General features: G+C 42.2%; 2 protein-coding genes across 2 annotated transcripts; both read left to right on the top strand.

Annotated features, from left to right (window-relative positions):
• Window positions 1-14,725: 14,725 nt before the first annotated feature.
• Window positions 14,726-15,664, top strand: LOC118578800 (olfactory receptor 13-like). Its single transcript, XM_036180016.1, has one exon. The coding sequence runs from the start codon at window positions 14,726-14,728 to the stop codon at window positions 15,662-15,664; it is 939 nt and encodes a 312-aa protein (XP_036035909.1).
• Window positions 15,665-19,461: 3,797 nt separating this feature from the next.
• On the top strand, window positions 19,462-19,896 carry LOC118578768 (ADP-sugar pyrophosphatase-like). The gene has a single exon (XM_036179959.1). It carries the CDS (start codon window positions 19,495-19,497, stop codon window positions 19,894-19,896), a length of 402 nt encoding a protein of 133 aa, XP_036035852.1. The 5' UTR covers window positions 19,462-19,494.
• Window positions 19,897-26,126: the final 6,230 nt, after the last annotated feature.

The raw sequence follows: 26,126 nt of genomic DNA on the forward strand, positions 1-26,126 counted from the left end.
TAAATCACTTGAAGTGGGAAGACCCGCTTTTAATTCGGATCTTTTGAGATGGGATGATCCACCTTTAACCTGGGCCACACCTTCTGCTGGCAGCCTATGTAAAGGAGGATGTGGAAGAAGAAAACTCTGTTTGCCTCCTTGCTCTTCCTCTGCCTAGCAAGTCCATTCCTTCACTGACATTAAACCCTACATTTTCTGGATTCTGGCATGTACTGAAGACTGCCTGAGACACCCATCCTTCCGGATTGAACAGCCATAGGATTCTTGCACCTTCTATTGGTAGACAGTCTTTGTTGGTCTGGCAGGACCATAGACTGTAAACTGCTTTAATAAATCCCCTTTCCATGTGTGTGTGTGTGTGTGTGTGTGTGTGTGTGTGTGTGTGTGTGTATTCCTGTAGAGAACCCTGACTAATAAAGCCAGTCACATACGACCTCCAACAAGGCCACACCTGCTCCCTCAAGACCACACCTCCTAATCCTTCCCAAACAGTTCCACCAACTGGGGACCAGGCATTTAAATATATGATCCCATGGGGCTTATTCTTATTCAAATGAACATACCATGTTTATGCCAATGTCTTTCAGTTTTTGAATGTCTTCAAAATTTATTATTTGCTTCAGTTTTGAACTATATTCCATAGAAATATAAGACTCTAGTATAAAAGCTTTGAGGGGAGAAATCTACTTGTTTAGTAAAGCTCTTGTCTTACAATCAGGAGTTCAATCCCTAGATCCTATGTAAAAATGGTGGATGTGATGACCCATGCTTATAATCCCAGTTCTGGAGAGGTGGAGAACAGAATATCCCCCTAGCCTAAGTGGTAGGCTCCTGGCCAGTGAGAGGCCCTGTCTCAAAGGAAGCAGATAGTGTTCTTAAGGGTGACTCCTGAAGTTGTCTGGCCTCCACATGCGTTCACACACAAATATGCACACACACACACCCTCACATCCATGAACTTTCATTTTGAAAGATTCTGGTATGACATTGTTTCTTTTTCCCTCTACTGTTCAGAGCCTTAGAAACACTGATTAATGGTCTTCTGTTATGGAGGAAAAATCACTTGTCACTTACCTTTTGTCCTCTGAAAGTAATCAATCTCTCTCCCTCTCCCCTCTCAGTTATTTTAAGATGATCACTGGCTTTAAGCAATTTGCTTGCGGTAGATCTTCTCATGCTTTTCTCCATGTATATTTTTTCTTTCTTATGTTTTTATTAATTCTTTGAGAATTTCATACATTGTATTTTGATCTTAATAATCCCTCCTCCATCTCCTCCCAGACCTACCCCCCCCCATTTCCTACTCACCAAACTTTGTGTGTCATTTTTTAAAAGCCCACTGAGTCCCATTACTGCTGCCTATGTTCTCTTAGGTGTGTGGCTATCCACTGGAGCACATTACACATAAATATAACCAAAGAAATGAAAGATTTATACAATGAAAATTCTAAGACACTGAAGAAAGAAATTGAAGAAGACACCAGAAGATGAAAATACCTTCCTTGTTCATGGAGAGGTAGGATTAGAACTATGAAAATGGCCATCCTACACAAAGCAGATTAAAATTTAATAATAGCCCCATCAAAATTCCAGTGCAATTACATAATCTTAAACTTTATATGGAAACACAAAAAAACCAGGCTAGCCAAAACAATCATGTAAATTTCCCATTGAGCTTTATTGGGATCCATGAGGCTATAATTTCAATCAGATTTTTGGGTGGCATTTTCTCAAGTACTTTTCCTCTTTGAAGACATATTAGACCCATGTTAAGCCACTTAATATTGTTCCACAGTTTACTGGTGCTCTAGTCATTGTTAAGGGTTTTCATCTTTTAGTTATCAGGCCATAAAGCCTATCATCTATCTGTCTGTCTATCTGTGTATCTATCTATCTATCTATCTATCTATCTATCTATCTATCTATCTATCTATCTACCTACCTACCTATCTATGTATCTATCTATGTATCTATGTATCTATCTATCTACCTATCTATCTACCTACTTATCTACTCTTTTCATACATCCTGACTACAGTTTCTCCTCCCACCACTCCTCCCAGTTACCCCCTCTATTCCTTTCCCCCAAGATCCACTCCTCCTCTATTTCCCTTCAGAAAAGAGCAGGCCTCTTGGGGATATCCACCAAACATAGCATAATTTTTTTTCCTGTTAAGTCATCTATCCTTCATCTCAGTGAATTTTCCATCTAACACACTGTATTTTTCACCTACAAACATGTAAGTCTTAGATGCTATGGTAGTTTGAATGAGAATGGCCTCTGTAGCATGAATTTTAAAGAATCTTATTAATAAAATCAAACCTGAGGCCAGTTATTGGGGTAAATGCTGGAAGGTCAGAGAAACAGAAGAAACCACAGCTACCTCACCTTGCCAGTTCCACAGGTGATCCTGTTTCCTCAGACTGGATGTCTCTGAGTCCTCATCCAAATGAATCTCAGCTGAACTGTGCTGCTCCAAAGCCTAAAAGCTTAACCAGTCAAATGCTTCTAGTTTCTGGTCTTCACGCCTTATATATCTTTCTTCTTTCTGCCGTCACTCCCTGGGATTAAAGGCTGGATTTCTGGGATTAAAGGCGTGTGTCACCATTCCTGGATGTTTCTAATGTGGCCTTGAACTCAGAGATCCAGAGGTATTTCTGTCTCTGGAATGCTAGGATTAAAGGCGTGTGCTACCACTGCCTATCCTCATGTTTAATATTGTGGCCGTCCTGTTCTCTGACCCTAGATAAGTTTATCAGCATGCACAATATTCTTGGGAACACAATACCACATTTCCCCTGTTTTTGTCTAAAATTTAAAAAAGCTTATAACTAATACAAGAAAAATCATATCCAATAAGTATATACAATATACACAGTCAAGATTACATTAACAATGTCTAGTTCATTAACATTTGAAAGATTCAGATGAAAAACCCCATTAATATATAACAATGTCCAGTTCAGTAACATGTGATAAATTCAGGCAAAAAATTTTTCAGTACTTGTGGTTGGTATTGTGTTCCCTGAAATATTGTGTGTTCCCCAAAATAAACATATCTGGGGTCAGAGAACAGACAGCCACTAGAACAAAGCCAAAAATGGTGGCTAGAAAATGGGAAGAGTAAGCCCTAACAGAAGTTCAGTGGTGGTGGTGGTGGTGGTGGTGGTGGTACACACCTTTAATCCCAGCACTTGGGAGGCAGAGCCAGGTGGATCTCTGAGTTCAAGGCCACTTTAGAAACAGCTAAGCAAGGTGACCCACGCCTTTAATCCCAGAAACCCAGCCTTTAATCCCAAGGAGTGGGGGCAGAAAGAGAAAAGTATATAAGGCGTGAGGACCAGGAATTAAGAGAGAGAAAAGTATGTAGTTAGTTAAGCATTTGGTTGGTTAGCATTCAGGCTTTGGAGCAACACAGTTCAGATGAGAGCCATTGGGATGAGGACTCAGAGGCATCCAGTCTGAGAAAACAAGACCAGCTGAGGAACTGGCGAGGTGAGGTAGCTGTGGCTTGTTCTGATTCTCTGATCTTCCAGCATTCACCCCAATAACTGGCCTCAGGTTTGATTCTATTAATAAGACTCTTTAAGATTCCTACTATAAGTACTTATCCTATTTAAAACAAGTAGTTCCTTTTTAAATGTAGATTCAGTAGCCTACCTTTTGTCATTTTTTATATCTTCTCCTTTTTCTTTTTACAGTAGATTCAATCATCTACCCATTTATCCTATTATTTCTTCATCTTTTTTCTCAGGGTAGATTCTATGATCTACTTCATATCTATATTTATTTTTGTTTCCACAGAAAGCCAGAGGCTATGGAATTGTTCCAGATTAAGATACATCAGGTTTGATCAGCCAAGACCACCTGAAAGGTCTCTGATGACACCATGGCCCAGATGATCCAACATCCAGAATGGTTTCAAGGCAACTGACTCATACAATACACACTCACGGACTACTCCATAATCCTAAAATTTTCTTTGTGTCCTCATAAGATACAGTGCCCCCCCACAGCAGGAAGTAGTAAGAGAAACTACGCCCAAATTCCCAAAATTATCAAGCTGGCTTTGGAGATGGAATTGGCTCACTCCTTCTCTAAACCCAGACATGTTGCTAAAAGAAAACGTTAAGAGATTCTTGTGTCTCAAATCAGAAGAGCCCTCTGGTGTGGGACAGAGAAAAACCAATATTTTTATTTAAATCAGGTTGATTATAAATATGATCTCTTTCTAAAGAAAAAAAGGGCATATGATATAGATATAATAGGATGAAAGGGTAGATTAATGAACTTACTTTTAAAGAATAACAACTTGTTTAAAATGTCTTACATTGGTATAGATTTTAGTCTATTGATACAAACTTAAAGTTAATTTTGTTATAGTGTATATATATTTCTACTCTCATTTGAGATATTATGTTTATGCAACTCATTTAGATTGTAATGGACAATTAAGAAATACAGATCAATTAGTCTTCTATGATAGTCAAACTTATAGTCATGTTAAGTTTTCTAGGTATACATAGATATATTTCAACACTTCAAAGGTCTACAGAATATGGCATTTAAAATATTTTTAAAATTTAGACTTTCTGGACAGTGAGACATGTCTACTCCTGGCAGCACCAATTTACTTCAGAGGGAGATGAGCATTGAAGACACTTCATATGGATTTTATCTTCACCTTGGCAAAAATAGCCATTTGAGCAAGAAACTGTTCTTGCTTGGACTGCTTGATCAACTGGACATGCAGGACCCATAGAAAGGTGACCACTGAACTTTGCTTGACAAAATGGTCCTTCAGGTTCCTGCTTTGCAGAGAAAACTGCCAGACATTCTACAGGACACTGAAAAAAGTGACCAAGAGACTCTAGCCCTGTGGGCTAAAGACAAATGCCCCAACTTTACAAAGGAACATTAGGTGACTGTCCAGGCTGCCAGCTGTCTCTGTCTACCCTACAAGACTCCTGGTTGCTTGCATCCTTCTCCCGGTTCTCAGGTAATATTATATCCTTCTGAGGTCTTTGATGTGGTTGAAGACTAGATAGTTATAATTTCCTCAGTTATGATGAAAGATAAGTTAGATATAAAAACCTTAGACTCACAAATATAAGATAGATAGAATATCTTCCTTAATATTGTAATTGTAATTCTTGCTCAATAATTGTTTTGTTATATATAATTTTACTATGTAAAAGTTAAAACCTTCCTTTAAAAAAAAAGAAAAGGGGAAGTGCTGTGGATATTGATATATATACATAAAATGCTGATTGGCCAGTAGCCAGGCAGGAAGTATAGGCGGGACAAGGATAGAAGAGAATTCTGGGAAGTGGAAGGCAAAGGCAGAGAGAGAGAGAGCAAGATAGCATAGCCACGTTCTGGCTAAAAGCTTGAATCCAACCATGTGTTCTGGCTTGAGCCGAGTCAAGCCTGGTCTCTGGCTTCCTTAAGCTCCGACTGACCACGTACGCTGGCATTTCAGCCAAAAGCAGCCTATCTGCAGTTGTGTGTAGCTACTGCAATTAGCGGTAGCTCCCTCAGGCCTGAGTTGTTCATAGCACCGTTTTTTTAAGCAAGGAACTTCAGCTGTGGCGGTAACCACTTGTAGCTAAGGTAGATTGGGCCTGAGTCCTAAGTAGAGCGAGGCCTGAGCTAGACCCGAGCTAGGCCCGAGCTAGGCCCAAGCTAGGGAGTCAGGCCCGCCTAATTTGGAAGCCAGACCCACTGCCAAGACAAGCGGTTTTTTAAATGAATTCTTGCCATGTTGGGTGCCAAATATAGATGTAACCGTCTTGTTAAGTAAGAAACACAGAGCCAATTGCAGAGTTAAAAGCCAAGAGGTCAGAGCAATAGCTGAGAGCTGAAAACCTTACCCTTCACTGCTGCTCTGTCTTTCCTCTCTGCAAGAGACCTACTTCCTGTGTCCTGTCTTTTATATAGACTTTCTGTTCTGCCTTCTCATTGGTTGGAAACCCAGCCACATGACCTCCTCATCACTGCCTGTCTGTACAGACCTCCAGATCTTCTATAGTTGGTATTGAAATTAAAGGCATGTGTCGCCATGCTGGCTGTATCCTTGAACACACAGAGATCTGCCTAGCTCTGCCTCCCAAGTGCTGGGATTAAAGGCGTGCACCACCACCACCACCCAGCTTCTGCTATGGCTTGCTCTGACCCCAAGGCAACTTTATTAATATACAAATAAAATCACATTTCAGTACAAATAAAATATCACTATAGGCCTCCAAAGACTTATATGTTTGAATGCTTGGTCCTCAGTTGGTGGAACTGTTTGGGAGGGATTAGGAGGTATGCCCTTATTGGAGGAGGTGTGTCACTGGGGTTGGGCTTTGAGGTTTCAAAAGGCTTAAGCCATTACCAATGTTCTCTCTCTGCTGCCTGCTTATGGATCAAGATGTGAGCTCTCAGCTATTCCTGCAACCTTGTCTTTGTTCTATCATCATAGACTCCAGCCCTCTGAAACCATAAGCCCAGTTAAGCACTTCTTTTCATAACTTTCTCTGATTATAATGTTTTATCACAGCTATAGAAACCCCAACTGATATGGATGCTGCTCACACTTACCTCTAATGTGCTCAGTCTTTCCTGCTGCTTCTTAAACATACAGGGTGTGGACACAATTTCTCTGTGCTGTCTCTGTACACTCACCCCATCATCTGTCTACTTTTTCAGTCATTCCAGCTGAGTGATTGTTCTCATTATAGATTGTATCATCTTGATCTGTTCTGGGTAATTTTGTACTGGATGTCAAACATTTGAATTTTATTACCTTAATTCAGTTGTGTAAGTATCTTAGTTAGGGTTTCCATTGCTGTGAAGAGTCACCAGGATCACAGCAACTCTTACAAAAGAAAACATTTAATTGAGGTGGCAGCTTACAGTTCAGAGGTTTAATCCATTATCATCATGGTGGGATATGAAGGTGTGCAGGCAGACATGGTGCTGGAGAAGGAGCTGAGAGTTCTACATTTTGATCCACAGGCAGCAGAAGGAGACTATGTGCCATACTGGGTATAGCTTGAGCACATGAGACCTCAAAGCCTGCCCCCACAAAGATATACTTCCTCCATCAAGGCCACACCTCCTAATGTGTCACTTTCTATAGGTCAAACATTTAAACACATGAGTTTATGAGGGCCATTCCTATTAAAACCACCACACCTCCAATGTCTCTCATTATCAGTTATGAATCTATGGTCATCAATACTACTGCAAAAGAAGCTTCCTTGCCCATTGCAGCTGGAGGCAGCTCAGATCATGGGTTTTCACATGGCTTTTGGTAGCAGCATAGATCACAGACCTCAACATGGCCCCAACATGGCTTTCAGCAGCAACATGGACCATGGGAATCTTTTGAAGAGACTTAATCCAGAAAATGAACCATTCTTTCTCTCTAATATCTTGTTGTTTCTCAGAGTCTGGGTGATCATGGGGTTGGGCAGCATGTCCAGGTGTAGGACATGTTGGGGCTCCAGGTTGCTGTACACCACTGTGCCCTTGGCACTGGCTGCCCTGCTGGTATCCTGGGCATGGCCATTGTGCTTGCAGCCCACCACAGCACTGTGGCTCTGTGCTCTCCTCCCCACTGTAAGGCGAGGAGCAGCAGCTGTGGCTCCATTCCTCAGGCCCAGGCATGTGCGCCCAGTGGTGGCACCAGCCTAGTTAGTGGGTGGCACTCACACCATTCTGCCATCTTTTTTTCCAATTCCGTGAAACCACTTTTAAAAGCATCTTCCTATAAGGCTACAGGTGCTGGCAGCTGATGTCATCTTCCTAGTCCACATATGTTTCTGAGACAATTGAATAGCTTGAACTGTTTGGGAGGCACCCAGGCAGTGGGACCAGGACCTGTCCTTAGTGCATGAGCTGGCTGTTTGGAACCTTGGGCTTACACAGGGACACTTTGCTCAGTCTGGAAGGAGGGGACAGGACCTGCCTGTACTGAATCCACCAGGTTTAAATGAATCCCCAGGGGAGTCTTGGCCCTGGAGGAGATGGGAGTGTGTGGGGGGGACTGGAGGGAAGGTGGGTGTGGGTGTGGGAGGGGGGAGGAAGGGGAACCCATGGCTGATGTATAAAATTAAAACACATAATAATAATAAAATAAATAGAAAAAAATGGATTTTTCATAAATAATAAAAAAATTCTTTAATCTTTGTTTATTTCTGAAATGCAATGAAGTTAATCACTTGTAAGACTCTTGACCCTCTGGAGTATTTTTCCTTTAAAAAAAATTGAAGTTTATTGGTGGAATTACCCATTAAGTTTCATGGGACCAGACCAAGTACCTTATCTGCCATCCTATAAGAGATTCTTGAGGAGGAGGAAACAGGGTTGTCACTTTGGCTTGGACTGTTAGTGATGTGTTGACTGCCCCCCTCAATGTCAGCAAATATATGCTGCTTTTGGCAAAGAAAAGCTAAGTGGATAGTCCTCTACTAGAGTCAGTTACAACAACATTGAATGTGAAATGCACTACGAGCCAAGTAAGAAGACCCGCTGTCATTCAGTCAGAGAAAAATCAGAGCACATCCATAGTCAAAATGGAACCTTTCCTTGCTGTATGGAACTGAGGAGCAATGCTTTGGTCTTGCCTTTCTGTGTTTGTTAATTTCCTTGATGAGTGGATCACACCTGGAATTCCAGAACAGGGAAGACTCTAGCAGGGATCAACCTGGCCATGATGGAATCATGATGGAATGATCTCAGGACTGAGAATCTCTGCTTCCTAATTGGTCTGTAACACTTGTGACTGGGGTTGAGACTTTGAAAATACCTCAAGATTCTTCAGAAGGTTGACATCTGGCTCGGGGAAGCTATCCTGCAGTTGAGCTAGACATCAGAAAGGTTGAGAGCAGACCACCTGACCAGGCTAGAGACTCTGATGGGCTTGGCTTATCTTTCCACTTCACAGAGCACTTGGGAGGCACCTGACAGCCATATCTGGACAGCAGTTCAATGACCTCAGATGCTTGACCTTGAATGAGTCCTCTTAGCTCTCTGATCATCAATGCCCCACCTCTATAGAATATTGGCTATACTTCTCTTTTCCTTTTGGTTCCTAGGAAGGTATGTATTTAACAGAAGCCCCAGAAGCCCCTGCCTCTCCCCCCACCAATTGCTACTTTTGACTCTAGAGTCCACTAGTCAACTGCCTCCAGTCTTACATACTTCTATATGTGATTCTGTCCTGTGTGAACTAAGAGTCCCCGTGGCTTCCTGTCCCTGATTTAACTTGTGCTGGATCATGATCTTGCATTGAGTACTGGTTGGGAACACAGCCTTTGTGGTCACATAAAACTTCTGACAAAATTCTTGGCTCCCCATGGGCCACTTTAGGCTCCAAGATTCTGTTTCCATGCCTGTAATGTGGGGATGGCCATACTGCAGAGACTCAGGATATGTCAGATATTGGACCACAAGTGTGACCATAGAATGAAAACATAACTCTAATTTATGGAGGAAACTGGGACTCTGGGAAGCTATATGACTTACACAGTGACCATATGAAGCACAGTGACCAAGTCTGTGTGGCTACCAACCTTGGGCTCATCTGTTACAGCAGTCATTTCCCCCAGAGACTGCTCCTGGGAGCCTCTAGCCATGCAGAAGGGAGGAGCGATCCCTATGGTTGCCAGGAAAAGTCTGTTGGGGTTGCTCTCTGGCATTAGAACTGTTGGGTGGAGGCCAAGACCCAGCTTGGGAATTCTGGGCAGGATCAAGACAAGAAAAGCTTCTCAAGAGGAGATTCAGATGGTACCACACAGCATCCTAAAGAAAGGTAAAGGCAGGTAAGAGTCACCATGTTGTAGAGGGGCATCCTGGAGGAGATAGAAGGGTGGGGTTGGAGGGTGGGAAGGAAGAATAGGAGAATCAAGATAAAGAGAACTCATTATTGATGTCAGAGGGAGCCAGTGCCCGCTCTCAGTTCAGTACAAGAAGTTTATTGAAGGACAATCATAGTCACCTAGCTACTTCAAGAAAGAGTAGACTTCTGTCTCTGGGGGTCTGGGAGCATCTTTTGGTAGTGAGATGTCAGAGAATATAGATGCTCTCATAAGGGCTGGATGTCCAAGTCACCTTCAGCTCTGAAGTCTAGTGAGTCTGAGGCTGTTCAGAGCAGATCTGTGTGGGTATCATTGGGAGCTTGGAGAGGGGACTGCAGCTGGAGAGGAACACTGAGAATCTTCTTGCCCTGGACTCCTGCTCTGCCCTGGACAACTCAGACCAGACTCCTTTCCATACAGAGTTCTGTGGAGGGCTGGAGCTGCCTTTCATAGCAAGACCAGAGCTGGGGGCTGTGGCTGCGTTTCACTCTGAAAGTAGCTTCTGCTTGTGGCATTTAGACAGGCTATGGCTTTTTGAGTAGCCAGGCAAGGAGTGCTCCTAAGGAAGGGGCCATTTGTGGCAGCTACTGCAGCCAGCCACTTGGGTCACACAGGATCATCTATGGCCCTTGGCTCCTCCTGATTGCTGGCCTCTGTCTCTAGTTTCCAGCTCTTTTTAGTCCATGGAGAGAGCCCCTTCCCTGCTTGTGGTGCTTCAGTTCTTGTTTACTGTCTCTCAATGGACAATGGTGCTTGCTGAACTTGGCCTCTGCATCTCTGTTCTATCCGGTCTGAATCTTTGACCTGTACCCTGGCCAGTTCTTGCTGCCTTGAGGTGAGGGTCCTTGATCTCTCCATTAGTTCCTTTTGATTTATTGTTATCTCAGATCCTCCACATAACACCAGGATTCCATCCCATCTCTCCACTGATACTGCACACCCGAGTCCCTTAATGGATGCCCCTTGTTTACCGTCACACCCCTGAGCCCAGGTCACTTTCCTCCTCCCAGATGATACTGTGGACTCGTATTTGGAGGTGACAGAGAGAACATTCAGGGAAAGACCAACCCTGACAAGCGGCCTCTTCCTCATGAGCTGACTGGCAGGAAGGAGACTATAGCATACAGGACGATCAACCTGTGGCTACCCACCTCTGTGCCCTGACAGTCCCAGGAGCTTGTGAACAAGTCTGGCATCACCCTCTCACTCACATTCGCCCTGACCTGTTTCTGCTCCAACCTGACCAGTCGCACTTTGGGGACACAACTTCTGCCGCTGCTGGCCACTTGCATTCAGCTTCCTCTTTGGAAGAGGCAAGGATGACCCAGCCAGTGAGCAAGGAAGAGAAGCGGGGGGGGGGGGGCAGGGGAGGGGACCCATTTCTAAGCAGGTAAGCCATATGGTCTTTCCACGGATGCTGCTTCATTGTTGGGAGCAAAGGCTCTGGCTAGGCTACACCTGTGGCTGTAGGGAAGAGGTGCCATCTCTTTTTCCAATGTATTGAGTGGACACAGCCATAGTGTCAGCCTCACACGCTTGCAGGCACGCCGGGACATCTTTGTCTGCTTTGTGCGGTAGGTGATGGTTCTGATTGGAGGCGCCCGTGTTAATCATTAGATTTTTCTTCTATTATTTTCAACTATTTGAAATAGAGTTGTGAATAGAAAGCAGATGTTGCGGTACTTGACACGTGGACAGCTGCCATTGTCAGAATTATTATTCACTGGCTTGGATAGGAGTTGAAATAAACGTAGAAAGGGCCATGATGTTAGCATCCATTTCTCCAACCCTCTTTCCATGGACTTGTGAACAGGTTTCTTCTCAGAGGTTCATGACCCCAGCACAAGTAGGGTTTTTTTTTGGGGGGGGGGGCTTTGTTGGTTTACCATTGTTGTGTTTTTGCTTAACTGCTGGGGAATAGGAGAGGAAAGTATGCAATGAAAGCAAATGTGAACATTCCTTTGTCTTTGTTCTGGCTTCCCAGCGTCTTCCAGTACATAGATCACAGCGTAAGCTTCTACTGGTCTTTGACATTCCAGACTCTGTATTCAGTCAGGAGACAGAGGAAAATCAAGTCACACACAGGAGGCAAAGCTTCTCATGGGGGGACTCTGGCCTGTAGGATTTCCAAGCTGACCAAGCTTGCTCTGAGCTAAGATAGGTCCCAAGAGTGGCCCTCCTGGCAGCAGAAGACCCGACTCCTTGTCTCAGCTCTGCTCCAAACCCCACCATGCTCAAGTGGGTCTCCAACCACAAGTTGATCCCCATGGCTCCTCTCTTACAGCTCCCTGGACTTGCAAGGAGATTTCTGTGCAAACCCTCATAGCTTCCCACCATTTCTCTAAGGGAAAGAACCCACAAGCCTGCCTGGGAAAATAGGACCAAAAACAAGGGAAGCAGTGAAGCCAGGATGTTCCCACAGGTCTTTTCCCTGTAGGCGAGGGAACCAGAAGTGGCCCAGTCAGTTTTATTTCAGGAAGTGTGCTCTGAAGGCTAGTGCACCTGAGTAATGAATGATTGAGATGAGAGAAGAAGGGGGTGGAGGAGGAGAGAGAATGGGGAAGAAAATCACTGAATGTCTGAGGTGGACATTGGCATGGCTGTGGAAGAGGGACAGATGGGTGAATGAGGCATTCTGGGGGTAGTGGCAATGAACCCCTGGGGACCAATGGGATGCAGGGGATGAAGCTGCAGCTGAGGGGTTTCTCTGAGTTCCTGAATTGTCTCATTGGACTTTTCTCACAGATATGCACATGTGTCAATATCTACACATATGTATCTGTATATCTATATGTACACATATATGTGTGTGCATATGCACAGATAATTAAACTAAAATCAACAGAAATTTCTTTGCCTTCGTGATTTGCCTTTCCTCCCTAAATAGCAAGGACAGAAAGCATCTCAGTAAGCTGAGGACTCGTTCTGGATGAGTTCTAGTGAGCCATGGCTTTGCTGTGGATAGGAAGTGAAATTCTTTTTCTCCCATACGCCTCCTGGCCCTGAGTCTCAGTTTCTTCATCCATAAGATGGAGGTAACAATACTACTCTATATATCTCACAAAGTCAGCATAAGGTTTAAGAGTAGGATGCCAAGGCATTTTGCAAGGCAGAGCTCCAGAACTGAATTCTGTAGCCTTGGCTTCTTGTGATAGACACTGATGCTGTTCTTTGTCACCCTTCACATGGTGGTGTCTACTTCCTAAGTCCTGAGAGTCAGGGAGATTTTCCTAAGTTGCTCACTCTCAAGAAAGCTGTGGGTAAGTAGCTGCAGCCTCAGAAGCCTGAGTCTCTGGCCCTAAGTCTTGGATGTACAACAGACCCTTTCTTGTGTTGTTGGTATATAGACAGCTGTCTCCACTCACAGCCTGTTCTAACAGGTCAACCAGGTATAGCACTCCCAAACACCAGCTCCTTGAGGCAATCTTAACCACTGGCTTTTGTGTAAAAAAGTGGAAAATGGGAAATGACAGCATGTTGTTCCCCTCTAGGCCCCAAGGTAGAGTATTCTGACATCTTTGGCCTACTGCCCCATGGGAAGAATGTTGGTTGCAAACAAGATAACTTTATCCCTATTTTACAGCTGGGAAAACTGAGCCCAGGGTAGATTAACTAATAGTCAACATCACATAGCACCAGGATTCAAGCAAACCAGTGGTCTGTGACACACCTTTCCTACTCCGCCACATGGTTTTTCCCTTTAAGGCCTATGTGGCTGAAGTAAGCACCACTATCTTTTGTGAATGAAAAGTGAGGATTTAATTAATGACTGATTTCCAGTTACCTGACAGTATTGGATGAAGTCTGTGGAAGTCCTGGAAAGGTGCCTGGCCTGTAAGAAGGCTGAGGCATGTGAGATCTTGTGTCAAAGTTAAGAAATCATCTAGGAGACTGGATGTAGACACAAGAGTCTTGTGAAGACTCAGCTAGGGTGGCCTAAGAGCAAGCAGGCCATCGCTTGGACCCAGGGATGACAATGATGACATCAGTCTGTACTGTTCTCAGGTATCATTCATGCTGATGACACCCCTCAGATGTCCTTTCCCTGCTCACATAGGGAAACTGAGGCTCAGGGGTGTGTGTTAGGATCAGAAACAGCTGAGTCAATAAGGTGGCTTTTGTAAAGAGAAGAAACAGGGAGTAGACATTTGGGAGAGTGGCAGCTGCCTGTGGGCATCCTGGGTGACAGAGTGACTTCTTAGGATACCTGTGTAGCTTGGACCTGTGTCCCAGTTTGTGCACCAACAACCATTCAGAGATTAAAAAAATTATTTCTACTTTTTAGGTATTAGTGTTTTGGCGACATGTATGCATGTACACCATGTGCTCACAGAGGCCAGGAGAGGGCATTAGATCCCCTGGAACTGGAATTACAGATGGTTATGAGACATCATGTGAGTGTTGGGAATCCAACCTAGGTCCTCTGAAAGAGCATTGGGTGCTTGTAACTGTTAAGCCATATCCTCCTGCATGGAGTTTTTACACCAATATTGATCTCTAACCACCTGACTGTCTGAAGGAAGATTAAATGCCTTAATAGGAGGAGGACCCTGGTAAGGAGAATTAGGTACAGCTTTCCCAATACTTATATTTCATAGCAGAGGAAACCGAGGCTGAGAAGGAGAGCTCCTGTTGGTTTAGACACAGAGCCAGTACTGTCCATGAATCCCTGTCTTTGTAAACTTCCTGGGAGTGGTTCCAGAGGACAGCAACAGGTAAAATGGACAGTCCTGTTAAGAGGGATATAATAGATATAAGTTTCATAAAATTTGAATACTGACCACTATCTATCTGAACACTGTCCCCAACTCTGGTGCATGCTTAGCTAATCCCCTGTGTGAATTCATGCCTTCTTTTTCATTAAGAATAGAGTGTAATGCAAGGTCCCAACCAGACCTTTGTGACAGAATTCATTCTTCTGGGCTTCTCCCTGAGCCCCAGGACAACACCCCTGCTCTTTTCAGCCTTTCTGATGGTTTACCTGATGATCATTCTGGGCAATGGCTTGATCTTCATCCTCATCTGCTTGGACTCACACCTCCATACCCCCATGTATTTCTTCATCGGCATCCTTTCCATGTTGGACTTAGGCTATACCACCACAACTGTGCCCCAGATGTTGGCACATCTGGTCAGCCAGAAGAAGACGATCTCTTATTCCAGTTGTGTGGCTCAAATGTACATTTTTTTGGTGCTAGGTGTCACAGAGTCTTGGCTCTTTGCCATCATGTCCATAGACAGGTACGTAGCCATCTGCCACCCACTCAGGTACAGGGTCATCATGAGCCCATGTGTATGTGGGATAATGGCCATTTTCTGTGGACTTTGTGGTGTCACCTCCGCTCTTATCTACACCATATTTGCCATGCGCCTCCCCTACTGTGGACCCAACAAGATCAACCACTTCTTCTGTGAAGTCCCTGCGGTCTTAAAGCTGGCTTGTGCAGACACTTCAGTCAATGACCAAGTAGATTTCATTCTTGGATTTAGCGTCATACTAATCCCCCTATCCCTTATCCTTGTCATCTATGTTAACATCTTTACTTCCATCTTGAAGATCCGTTCAGCACAGGGGCGACTGAAAGCATTCTCCACCTGTGCTTCCCATATAACGGTAGTCACCATGTTCTGTGTGCCAGCCATGGTCATGTACATGAAGCCTGGTTCTAAGGCTTCGCCAGAAGAGGACAAGAAGCTTGCCCTGTTCTACAATGTCATCTCTGCTTTTCTCAACCCTGTCATCTATAGCCTCCGAAACAAGGATGTGAAGAGGGCTTTCCTTAAGGTAACAGGCTGGGGTAGACCCCCAGAATGAGTCTCTAGAAGGACATGGAAGCTACTCACACTGTATCATCATTGTTTAAGAATTGCTGTCACGTGATAGCAGGACCCATGCACACTCCCCCTTCTGCCTCTTATTTCAGCTCTGTACAGGTCCTTAGGAGAGCACCCCCTTCTTTGCTGGTGGAACAGGGCACTGTGAAATGTCTCCCAGGCACATCAGTTCTCTCCTTCCCCTTTGTTCTACATGCTTCATAAAAAAGGAGATGTCTGAGACATTAAAACCTTTAACTAAAATAAAGGGAATGGGCTTGGGAGTGTGTCTCATGACTGTGTCTTGATAAAGGCTCACTGCCTTGTGGAAACCATATACATATATAATGTGAACTGGATACAGGTCAGGGACATGGACTTGAGGAATTCCTGGCCCAAGAGGAAAAATGAGCTGAAACTCATTCTCTGCAATCTGGAGACAATAGGGATGACTTGAGGCCAATGCAATCTGATCCCACAGACCTCCTCAGACTCAATTCAGGCCACCTTCTCTCCTCCTTCATGTCACACAAATTTGACCCTGCCATTGACTTTGTTATGAATTGACTATGAAATGCCCATTCCCCCAGAGGTTCATGTACAATGGATAGGCTTTGGGCCTTTGAGCTGATCAATGGATTGACTCCTTGATGGATTCATAATATGATGGTGTTGTTGGGAGGTGAGAAATGTAGAGGTAGGATCTAGGAGGTGAAAGTAGGTCATGGGGACATGTCCTTGGGGGCTACATCATGCCCTGGCCTCTTTCTGTAATCTCATTTTTCTGATCCCTGCCTGTAATGAGTTGAACAGAGATGCTTCATCATGCCCTCCCTGCCACAGTGAACTGGATTCTCTGAAACCATGAGCAGAATCTACTGTTGCTTCCTTAAGTTGCTTTTCTTAGGTATTTGGTCACAGAAACATAAAGCTAACTCACACAGAAAACCCTGAGTGATATGCATTCTCTTTCTTTACCTTAACCCAACTCTTGCTTACTCCTACTCTCCATCAGGTTGTTGTTTATACTAAGATTCCCAGACTTTCCATGAGCCCCAAACAGCTGAGCACAAGCCTTACCACCATCCTGTACTTTTCTCCCATGAGAAAGACTGGCATGGTGGTGCGTGCCTTTAATCCCAGGACTTGGGAGGCAGAGGCAGAAAGATCTCTGAGTTCAAGGCCAGCCTGTTTACAGGGCAAGTTCTAGGATAGTCATGGCTGCACAGAGAAACCCTGTCTCCAAAAACAAGCAGCAGCAGCAGTAACAATAAAAAAATGGCAAATAGTCCAACATATTAGCTCTCAGCTGGAAATCAAGTTCCGTGAAGCAGGGATCATGGCAATCTGGATTACTGCTGCATCCTTAGGGTCCAGCATCATACTTTACACTTTTCACCTTCAGTGGAGGTGTTGTGGGTCCTAGAATGAATACTACATTGTGAAAAGTTGATGAATTAGAGGTAACAAAATTTGGGAATCATCAGTACTTAAAAAGATTGTGATATATACTAATTTAATAAACTATAGATCAATGGAAAACAAAATATTTATTATGAAACTTTACAATGTTAATAACTTGGGTTTTGAAATTTCACCTCAGGACTCTGTTCTGTGGGGATAATCATAAGTGCAGACTAAGTTTTGCATATAAGATAGTCATTACATTATTATTAGGAATAACCATCAGTATGACTTCCCAACCTCGTGAAACATTATGCAAACAGTATTGTGTACTATGTCTGAGGAAGTATCAAACATCACTGGAAAGTGGGTCTGAAGAGGTGGCTCAGCAGGTGAGAGCATTTGCTGCTCTTACAGAGGACCTAGGTTCACTTCCCAGCACCCACATGGTGGCTCATAACAGTCCAGTTCCAGGAGATTTGAGCCCTCTTCTGGTATTCATGGACACTAGGCACACAAGCAATGCCCTTCCATACATACAGGCTAAAAAGTCATACATGTAAATAAATAAATGTTTTTTTTTAAACTATTACTGGAAATTTTGTATGATAGTAGCAGAAATTTAAGAATTCTTAATTTTATTAGGTAGAAATTAAAATTCACATAAAATTAACCTATGTATTGCCAAATATGTTATTATGATTTGGATAAGGAACGTCTCCTGAAAGCCTATGTGTTAGAATTGGTTGCCCCCTGGATCATGAAGGGTCTGAATTAAAAAATTCATAAGACTATTTGGAGGTGGTGGAGACTGTAGAAGGTGGAGACTGCTTGGAGGACATGGGTGCTGGGGTGTGTCTTTGAAGAGTACATTTTGTCCTGACACTTTCCTGTTTCCTGGCTGCCATGAGGTGAGTTTTGCTCCACCACACGCTGTCTGTCATGATGTTCAGCCTCACCTGAGGACCAAGTGACCACTGACTAAAACCTTTGAAACTGTGAGCCAAGATCAACTCTCCCTCATCTTTTTGCTTTCCTTGGGTAGTTGATATAGCAAGGGAACACATACTAGAACACATACATACATGTTTTAACACACACACACATCACTGAAAGAGAGACACACACATACACTCATATTCACACACACACACACATATACACACACACACACACACATACATACACACACACACATACACACACACACATATACACACACATACACATACTAGATATCAGTGAGCAGAGTAGTAAAGATTAAAATGATTTTCAGTCAGTCATATTTTACTATCAAAAAATTTTGCAGTCATCACATGTTGGTTTTATAATAAAGGGAAATAAACATTGATTGAAAATATTTGTTGTAAATAAATAGTGACGAGTGCATAAAAAGATGGGAAGTCTCAGTTTGGATCTACAATGTCCTCTCAAAGGCCATGCTCTTGGTTGCTGGGTGATGGACCTTCGGGAAGTGATTGGATTCTGACTTAATTGGTGGATTAATCCATTGATGGTTCATAATTTTATGGGCTATGGGTGGTGTTAGGCACTCAGGAGGTGGGGGACAGTGAAGGGAGTGGGCCCTTCTTCATTTTCTCTGTTTCCCTGCTATGAGGAAGTGGGGGCCTTTGTTCTACTGTGTGCTCTCTGCCGTGATGTTCAGCTTTTCCTCAGGACTGTAGTACCAACTGAGGGTTGAGTGTGCTATGGGGTGTCATTCCAGATGATGGTGACTCTAATGACACATCTTTTGAACCAAGAAAAACAATGGCATATAAACACACAAAAGGACTGGGAAAATGGCCCAGCGACTAAAGGCACTTGTGGTTTAATTGTGAGGACCTGGGTTAGAACCCAGCACCTTCATTAGGGAGCTCACAAACACCTGTAAATCCAGCTTCAAGGGATCTGACACCCTCTTCTGGAGACTCGTTGGGCACATATAAACATGTGCGTATATTCTTAAACAGATACATGAACATACACATTCTGCTATTAAGAAAGTAATTCTAAAAAGCAAGCAGAGGAAGACATCAGGCGTCAGCCACCCAGCAACACAGTCAACCACAGAGTAAGAGTGGATTAAGATTTAGACAAGAGAAAAGTAGAAGCCCAGAGGCAAAAGCAGAACTTTCCACCTGAGGACTGTGGAGACCAACTAGATTGGAATGGAGAACCAAGAATCAACAGACCCTTCTCAGAACACCAGACAGCACATTATTTCAGAGGAGTTGATTCCAGAAGGAAAATGGGTCAAATTTGAAAAAACAACTTACATGGATCCTACTGGGAAAACGATAACTTGGGAAACTGAAACTTACAACCAGGAAGGGGAAATCTGCTGATGCCGTGTCCATCATCACAGTGCTGCAAAGAACTCTTCGTTATGAGTGTATTGTTCTGGTGAAGCAGTTCTGACCCCCAATGGGTGGCTACTGCCTGGAGTTTCCAGCAGGGCTCATCAATGATGATGAGAGCCCAGAAGCAGCCGCTCTCCATGAGCTAGAGGAAGAAACTGGCTACAAAGGTGATGTCGCTGAGTGTTCTCCAGCTGTGTATATGGATCCAGGCTTGTCCAACTGTACCACACATGTTGTAACAGTAACCATCAATGGAGATGATACGGAAAATGTAAGGCTGAAGCCCAAACCAGGGGATGGAGAATTTGTGGAAGTGATTTGTTTACCAAAGAATGACCTACTGACTAGACTTGATACTTTGGTAGCAGAAGAACATCTTACAGTGGATGCCAGGGTCTATGCCTATGCTCTGGCACTGAAACACGCCAACTCGAAGCCGTTTGAAGTACCCTTCCTCAAATTTTAAGGCCAAGGAGGACACTGGCCATGTTTTGTAAATGAGACCATAAGGCCTTCACTATTCAATGTATTCAATTAAGTTTAAAGTAGATCGGAAATCAGTTTTTTCATAAAATAAAAGCAGCACAGACTGCAAAAAAAAAAAGAAAGTAATTCCAAACACAAACACTTAGAAGGAAAATAGACAGCTGAGTAATACTCCATTATGTGAATGTACCATATTTTGTTTATCCATTCTTCAGGTTGAGGGACATCTAGATGGTTTCCAGTTTCTGGCTAGTATGAATAAAGCCACATGATAGCCAGGCATTGGTGGCACATGCCTTTAATCCCAGCACTCGGGAGGCAGAGGCAGGTGGATCTTTGTGAGTTCGAGGCCAGCCTGGTCTCCAAAGTGAGTTCCAGGAAAGGCACAAAGCTACACAGAGAAACCCTGTCTCGAAAAACAAAACAAAACAAAACAAACAACAACAACAACAACAACAACAAAAAGCCACATGAACAGAGTTGAGCAAGTGTCCTTGTGATAGGACGGAGTATCCTTTGGGTATATATCTAAGAGTGGTATAGCTGGGTGTTGATGTAGGTCAAGTCCCAATTATCCAAGAAACCACCATATTGATTTCCATAGGGGCTGTACAAGTTTACACTCCCACCAGCAATGGAGGAGAGTTCCCCTTGCTCCACATCCTTACCAGTATGAGCTGTCATTTGTATTATTGATCTTAGCACTACAGAAGCTTTTAGGTCTACGGGTCCCATTTATTAATTATCCATCTTAGTACCTGTACTATCAGTGTTCTGTTTCAGAAGTTGTTTCCTGTGCCAACGCATTCAAGGCTATTCCCCAGTCTCCCTTCTATATGGTTCAGTGTATCTGGTTTAATTTTGAGAGGTCTTTGATGCACTTGAACTTGAGTTTTGTGCAGGAGGATAAATATGGAACGGTTTGTATTCTTCTACATGCAGACATCAGGTTAGACCAGCATCATTTGTTGAAGAAGCTTTCTCCTCCATTGTGTCTTTATGCCTTCTTTTTAAAAAATCAGGTGTCCATAGGTATGTGAATTTGTCTGGTTCTGCAGTTCAATTCCATTGATCAATGTGTCTGTGTTTATGCCAATACCATACAGCTTTTTAAAAATTACTATAGCTCTGTAGTACAGCTTGAAACCGGGGACGGTGATACCTCTGGAAGTTATTTTATTATACAGGATTGTTTTAGCTATCCTGGGTTTTTTGTCTTTTCCATATGACGTTGAGTATTGTTCTTTTAATGTCTGTAAAGAATTGTGTTGAAATTTTGATGGGGATCATGTTGAAACTGTAGATTGCTTTTGGTAGGATAGCCATTTTTACTATGCTGATCCTACTGATCCATGAGCATGGGAGATCTTCCCATCTTCTGGTATCTTCTTCAATTTCTTCATTCAAAGACAAAGTTCTTATCATACAAGTATTTTGCTTGCTTGGTTAGAGTTAGAGCAAGATATTTATATTGCCTGTGGTGTTGTTTCTCTTTTTTCTTTCTCAATCCATTTGTCATTTATGTATGGGGGCTACTGCTTTTTTTAGTTAATTTTATATCTAGCCACTTTGCTGAAGTTGTTTATCAGCTGCAGGAGGTCCCTGGTAGAATTTTTGGGGTCCCTGATGTATACTATCATGTCATCTGCAAATAAATATGCTTTGACTTCTTCCTTATTTGTATCCCCATGATCTCCTTTGGTTGTCTTATTGCTCTAGCTAGAACTTCAAGTACTGCACTGAATAGATATGGAGAGAGTAGACAGCCTAACAACTCTCTACTGAATGACTACTGAGGTCAAAAAATTCCTGATTTTAGTGAAGTTGCTTTGAGTTTCTCTCTATTTAATTTGGTGTTGGCTATAGGCTTGCAGTAAATTTCCTTTGTTATGTTTAGGTATGGCCCTTGTATCTCTGACTCTCCAAGAGTTATATCACGAAGGGGTTTTAGATTTTGTCAAAGGCCTTTTCAGCATCTATGAGATGATCATACGGTTTCTACTTTCAATTTGTTTATATGGTGAATTATATTGACAGATTTTCATATGTTGAACCATTCCTATATCTCAGGAATGAAGCCTATATGATCTTGGTGGACAATATTTTTCATGGATTTTCTTGAAAATCCCAAATGTTTTATTGAGTATTTTTGCACCTATGTTCATGAGGAGAAATTGGTCTGTAATTATCTTTCTTTACTGAATTATTGTGTGGTTTGGGTATCAGGTTGTAGCCTTCTAAAATGAATTTGACAATGTTCTTTCTGTTTCTTTCTTGTGGAATAATTTGAGTAGGATTGGCCTTAGCTCTTCTTTTAAAGTCTGGTATAATTTTTCATTGAAACCTGGCCCTGAGCTATTTATTTATTTGTTTATTCATTTATTTGTTGGAAGACTTTTAATGATTGCTTTTATTTCCTTAGGGATTATAGGTCTACTTAAATTGTTTATCTGATCTTTATTTAACTTTGTAAGTGGTGTTTATCCAGAAAATTATCCAGTTCTTTTAGATTTTCCAATTTTGTGGAGCATAGGTGTTTGAAGTCTGACCTAATGATTCTTCAGATTTCCTTAGTGTCTGTTATATCCCCTTCTTTTTTTCTGATTTTGTTAATTTGTATATTATCTCTCTGTCTTTTAATTAGTTTGGATAAGATTTTGTCTATCTTGTTGAATTTCATTAAAAAAAACAACTTTTGTTTTATTAATTCTTTGTATTAGTCTCTGTGTTTTTATTTTATTGATTTTAACTCTTGTTTTGATTATTCCTGACATTTACTTCTCTTGGGTATGCTTACTTCTTTTTGTTCTCAAGCTTTCAGGTGTGCTGTTAAGTTGCTAGTACAAGATCTCTCCATTTTTTGTGTAAGCACTTAGTGTTATGAACTTTCCTCTCAGCACAGCTTTCACTGTGTCCCACAAGTCTGGATATGTTGTGCATTCATTTTCATTAAATTTTAGGAAGTCTTTAATTGTTTTCTTTATTTCTGTCTTGACCGCAGTAGTCCTTCAGTAGAGAGTTGTTAGTTTTCATGAATCTGTAGGTTTCTGTTATTTCTGTTGTTGAAGTCAAGCTTTAATCCATGGTGGTCTGATAAGATGGGGAGGGGGCGTGGCAGGGGGGGGAGCCAGGGCGGGGTGGTTATTTCAATTGTCTTGTATCTGTTGAGACTTGATTTGTGACTGAGTATGTGGTCAATTTCAGAGAAAGTTCTATGAGGTGCTGAGAAGACGATCTATTCTTTTGTGTTTGGATTAAATGTTTTGTAGAAATTTGTTGGGTTCATTTGGTTATAATGTCTGTTAGCTCCAGTATTTCTCTGTTTAGTTTTTGTGTAGATGACCTGTGGGGTATTGAAGTCTCTTATTATCAATGTGTGATTTAAGCTTTAGTAATGTTTCTGTTACAAATGTGGATGCCCTTGTGTTTGGGGCATATGTGAAGAATTGAGAAGTCATGTTGGTGGATTTTTCCTTAGATGAGTATGAAGTGTCCTTCCCCATCTCCTTTGATTAATTTCTGTTCAAAGTCTACTTTGTTAGATATTAGAATGACTACAGCAGCTTGTTATTAGCTCTATTTATTTGGAAAATCCTTTTCCAGCCCTTTATTCTGTCTTTGATGTTGAGGTGTGTTTCTTACATTCAGCAGGATGGATCCTGTTTTCACATCCATTCTGTTAGTCTGTGTCTTTTTATTTGGGAATTGAATCCATTGATATTGAGAGATATCCATGACCAATGATTGTTAATACTGGATTGAAAGTACTTGTTTTCTGTGTTTTTATGGGTATAGTTAACCTCTTTGGGCTGGAGTTTTTCTTCTAGTATCTTCTGTAGGACTGGATTTGTGGACAGATATTGCTTGAACTGACTTTATCATGGAATAGCTTTTTTTCCCCTTCTATAATGATTGAAAATTTTGCTGGGTATAGTAGTCTGGGCTGGCATCTGTGGTTTCTGAGAATCTGCAGCATCTGTCCAGGCCCTTCTGGCTTGTAGAATCTCCATTAAGAAGTTGGGTGTAATTCTATTAGGTCTGCCTTTATGGGTTACTTTCTCTTTTTCCCTTGCATCTTTTAATATTCTTTCTTTGTTCTGTAGGTTTAGTGTTTTGATTATTATGTGGTGAGCAGATTTCCTTTTCTGGACTAAACTATTTGGTGTACTCAAAGCTTCTTGTACATAGATAGGCATCTACTTCTTTAGGTTAGAAAATTTTTCTTCTGATGTTGTTGAAAATGTTTTCTGGGCTTTGAGCTAGGATTCTTCCATTTCTTTTATTCTTATTATTCTTAGGTTTGGTCCTTTCATAGTGTCCCAGATTTCCTAGATCTTTTGTTTCAGGAATTTTTTAAATTTACCATTTTCTTTAATTGCTATATCTATTTTTTCTATTGTATCTTCAATGATTGAGATCCTCTCTTCCATCTCCTGCTTATATGTGTAGTTCCTGTTTAATTACCTAGATTTTTCCACTTCCAAAATTCCTTCAGTTTTTTTTTTTATTGCTTCTGTTTCCATTTTCAGGTCTTGGAAACTTTCATTCATTTGCTTTAACTATTTGTTTTTCATTAGCTTTCTTTAAGAGATTTATTCATTTTCTCTTTTTTGTTCACCTTTTCCTTAATTTTAAAAAGGGATTTATGTACTTTCTGTTCAAGGACCTCTATCATCTTCATAAAGTTGGTATTAAGGTCCTTTTCTCATGCTTCAGCTGTGTTGGAATATTCAGGGTTTGATGTTGTAGGATAGCTGGGCTCTGGTGGGGGCATATTGCCCTGGCTGATGTTGGTGGTGTTTTTATGCTGGCATGTAGGCATCTGGGTTTGTTGTGATTATAGATCCAGGTGTTGATTTCTGGGTTTTCCTTGGTTTCCGTTTCCTTTCTGGTCTTCTGGATGGTGTGGCTTTGGTTGAGCAAGGGGTCTCCACCCTAGTTGAGGGATGGATTTCTGGTGACAGGCATGGTCTCTGTTAAAGCAGGAGTCTCTGCCCCAGTTGGGGGCTGGGATATGGTGATGAGGTGGGTAGGGGATTGGGGATAATGTGGGTGGGCATCAAGGGAGTCTTGAAGGTCCCAAGGTGAGTGACCTATGCAGACTTATGGTGGCCAGCAGGGGCTCTGTTATAGCAGGAAGTATTTGGATAATTTTTAATGGCAGAAAGCATACCTTTTTTAGCCCAAACTTTTTAAAGCCTATGGTAAGTTTTCAAGTTTGTCTGTTCTGCTTTTTGCTCCAAATTCTCACTGTAAATCTAGCTAAAAGGTACTAGCAACAGCCATACCACAGATGGCTGCTAAGCTGCCTTCAATATTATCTTTACCAGACTGCTTGTTACTTTTAAGTTCAGCTTTGTACAAAAGCTCAGGAAAGAGACAAAACATAGACAATTTTATTGCCAGAATGTATTCATGGGCCCTAATTAAATTTTCAACATAGTTTTTCCCATCTGAACCTTTGTGACCCTTGCTTCACTGTCCCCATTCCTGTTGAAATTCTGGTCCTCTGAAATATTGCCAGAAACACTTACAAGGTTTTCTTCACCATTGTAGTATTTCTTTAGAGAATAAGCTTCCAAGTTCCATCATAAACTGGTTTTAAGGACATGCAAACTACAAGTCAGTTTGGTCACAGAAATGAGACCTCATTTTTTTTTTTTTAGCAGAGTCTTCATATAGCCTTGGCTGTCCTGGAACTCACTATGTAAACCAGGCTGGCCTTGAACTCACAGAGACCCACCTATCTTTGCCTAGGATAGAAGGCATGTGCCACCATGCCCAGCTTGACCTCAAAAAGTTAGCTTTAACTGCCTTTTGCAAAGCTATGACCAAATGCCTGAGACAACAATTGGAAAAAAAAAAGATTTATTTTGTCCCCTGTTTTTAGAGGGTGTGGTCAGGCTTGTTTGGTCCCATGAGCATGGGCAGAACATTGTAGCAGTGGGAGTGTGTAGCAGGAAAGGATCTTCACTTTGCAGAAGACAGGAAGCAGGGAAAGAAGTAGGAATCCAGAATAGGTGTAGCCTTTAAGACATTTCCCCTGTGGTTTACTGCCTCCTTCTAGGCCTCACCTTCTAAAGTTCCCATAACCTCTTAAAACAGTACCACCATCTAGGAAGCAAACATTCAGCACATGAATCTATGGGAGACATTTAATATTCATTTTATAACAGTTTATATAATGACCAAGAGATGAGTTCATCTAGA

The sequence above is a fragment of the Onychomys torridus genome, chromosome 2 (assembly GCF_903995425.1).
Source record: "Onychomys torridus chromosome 2, mOncTor1.1, whole genome shotgun sequence".
Lineage (NCBI taxonomy): Eukaryota > Metazoa > Chordata > Mammalia > Rodentia > Cricetidae > Onychomys > Onychomys torridus.

What these genes read in the sequence shown, in the direction of transcription:
- LOC118578768 (XM_036179959.1), top strand. Translation starts at nt 19,495, where the DNA reads ATGGGTGGCTACTGCCTGGAGTTTCCAGCAGGGCTCATCAATGATGAT.
- LOC118578800 (XM_036180016.1), top strand. Translation starts at nt 14,726, where the DNA reads ATGCAAGGTCCCAACCAGACCTTTGTGACAGAATTCATTCTTCTGGGC.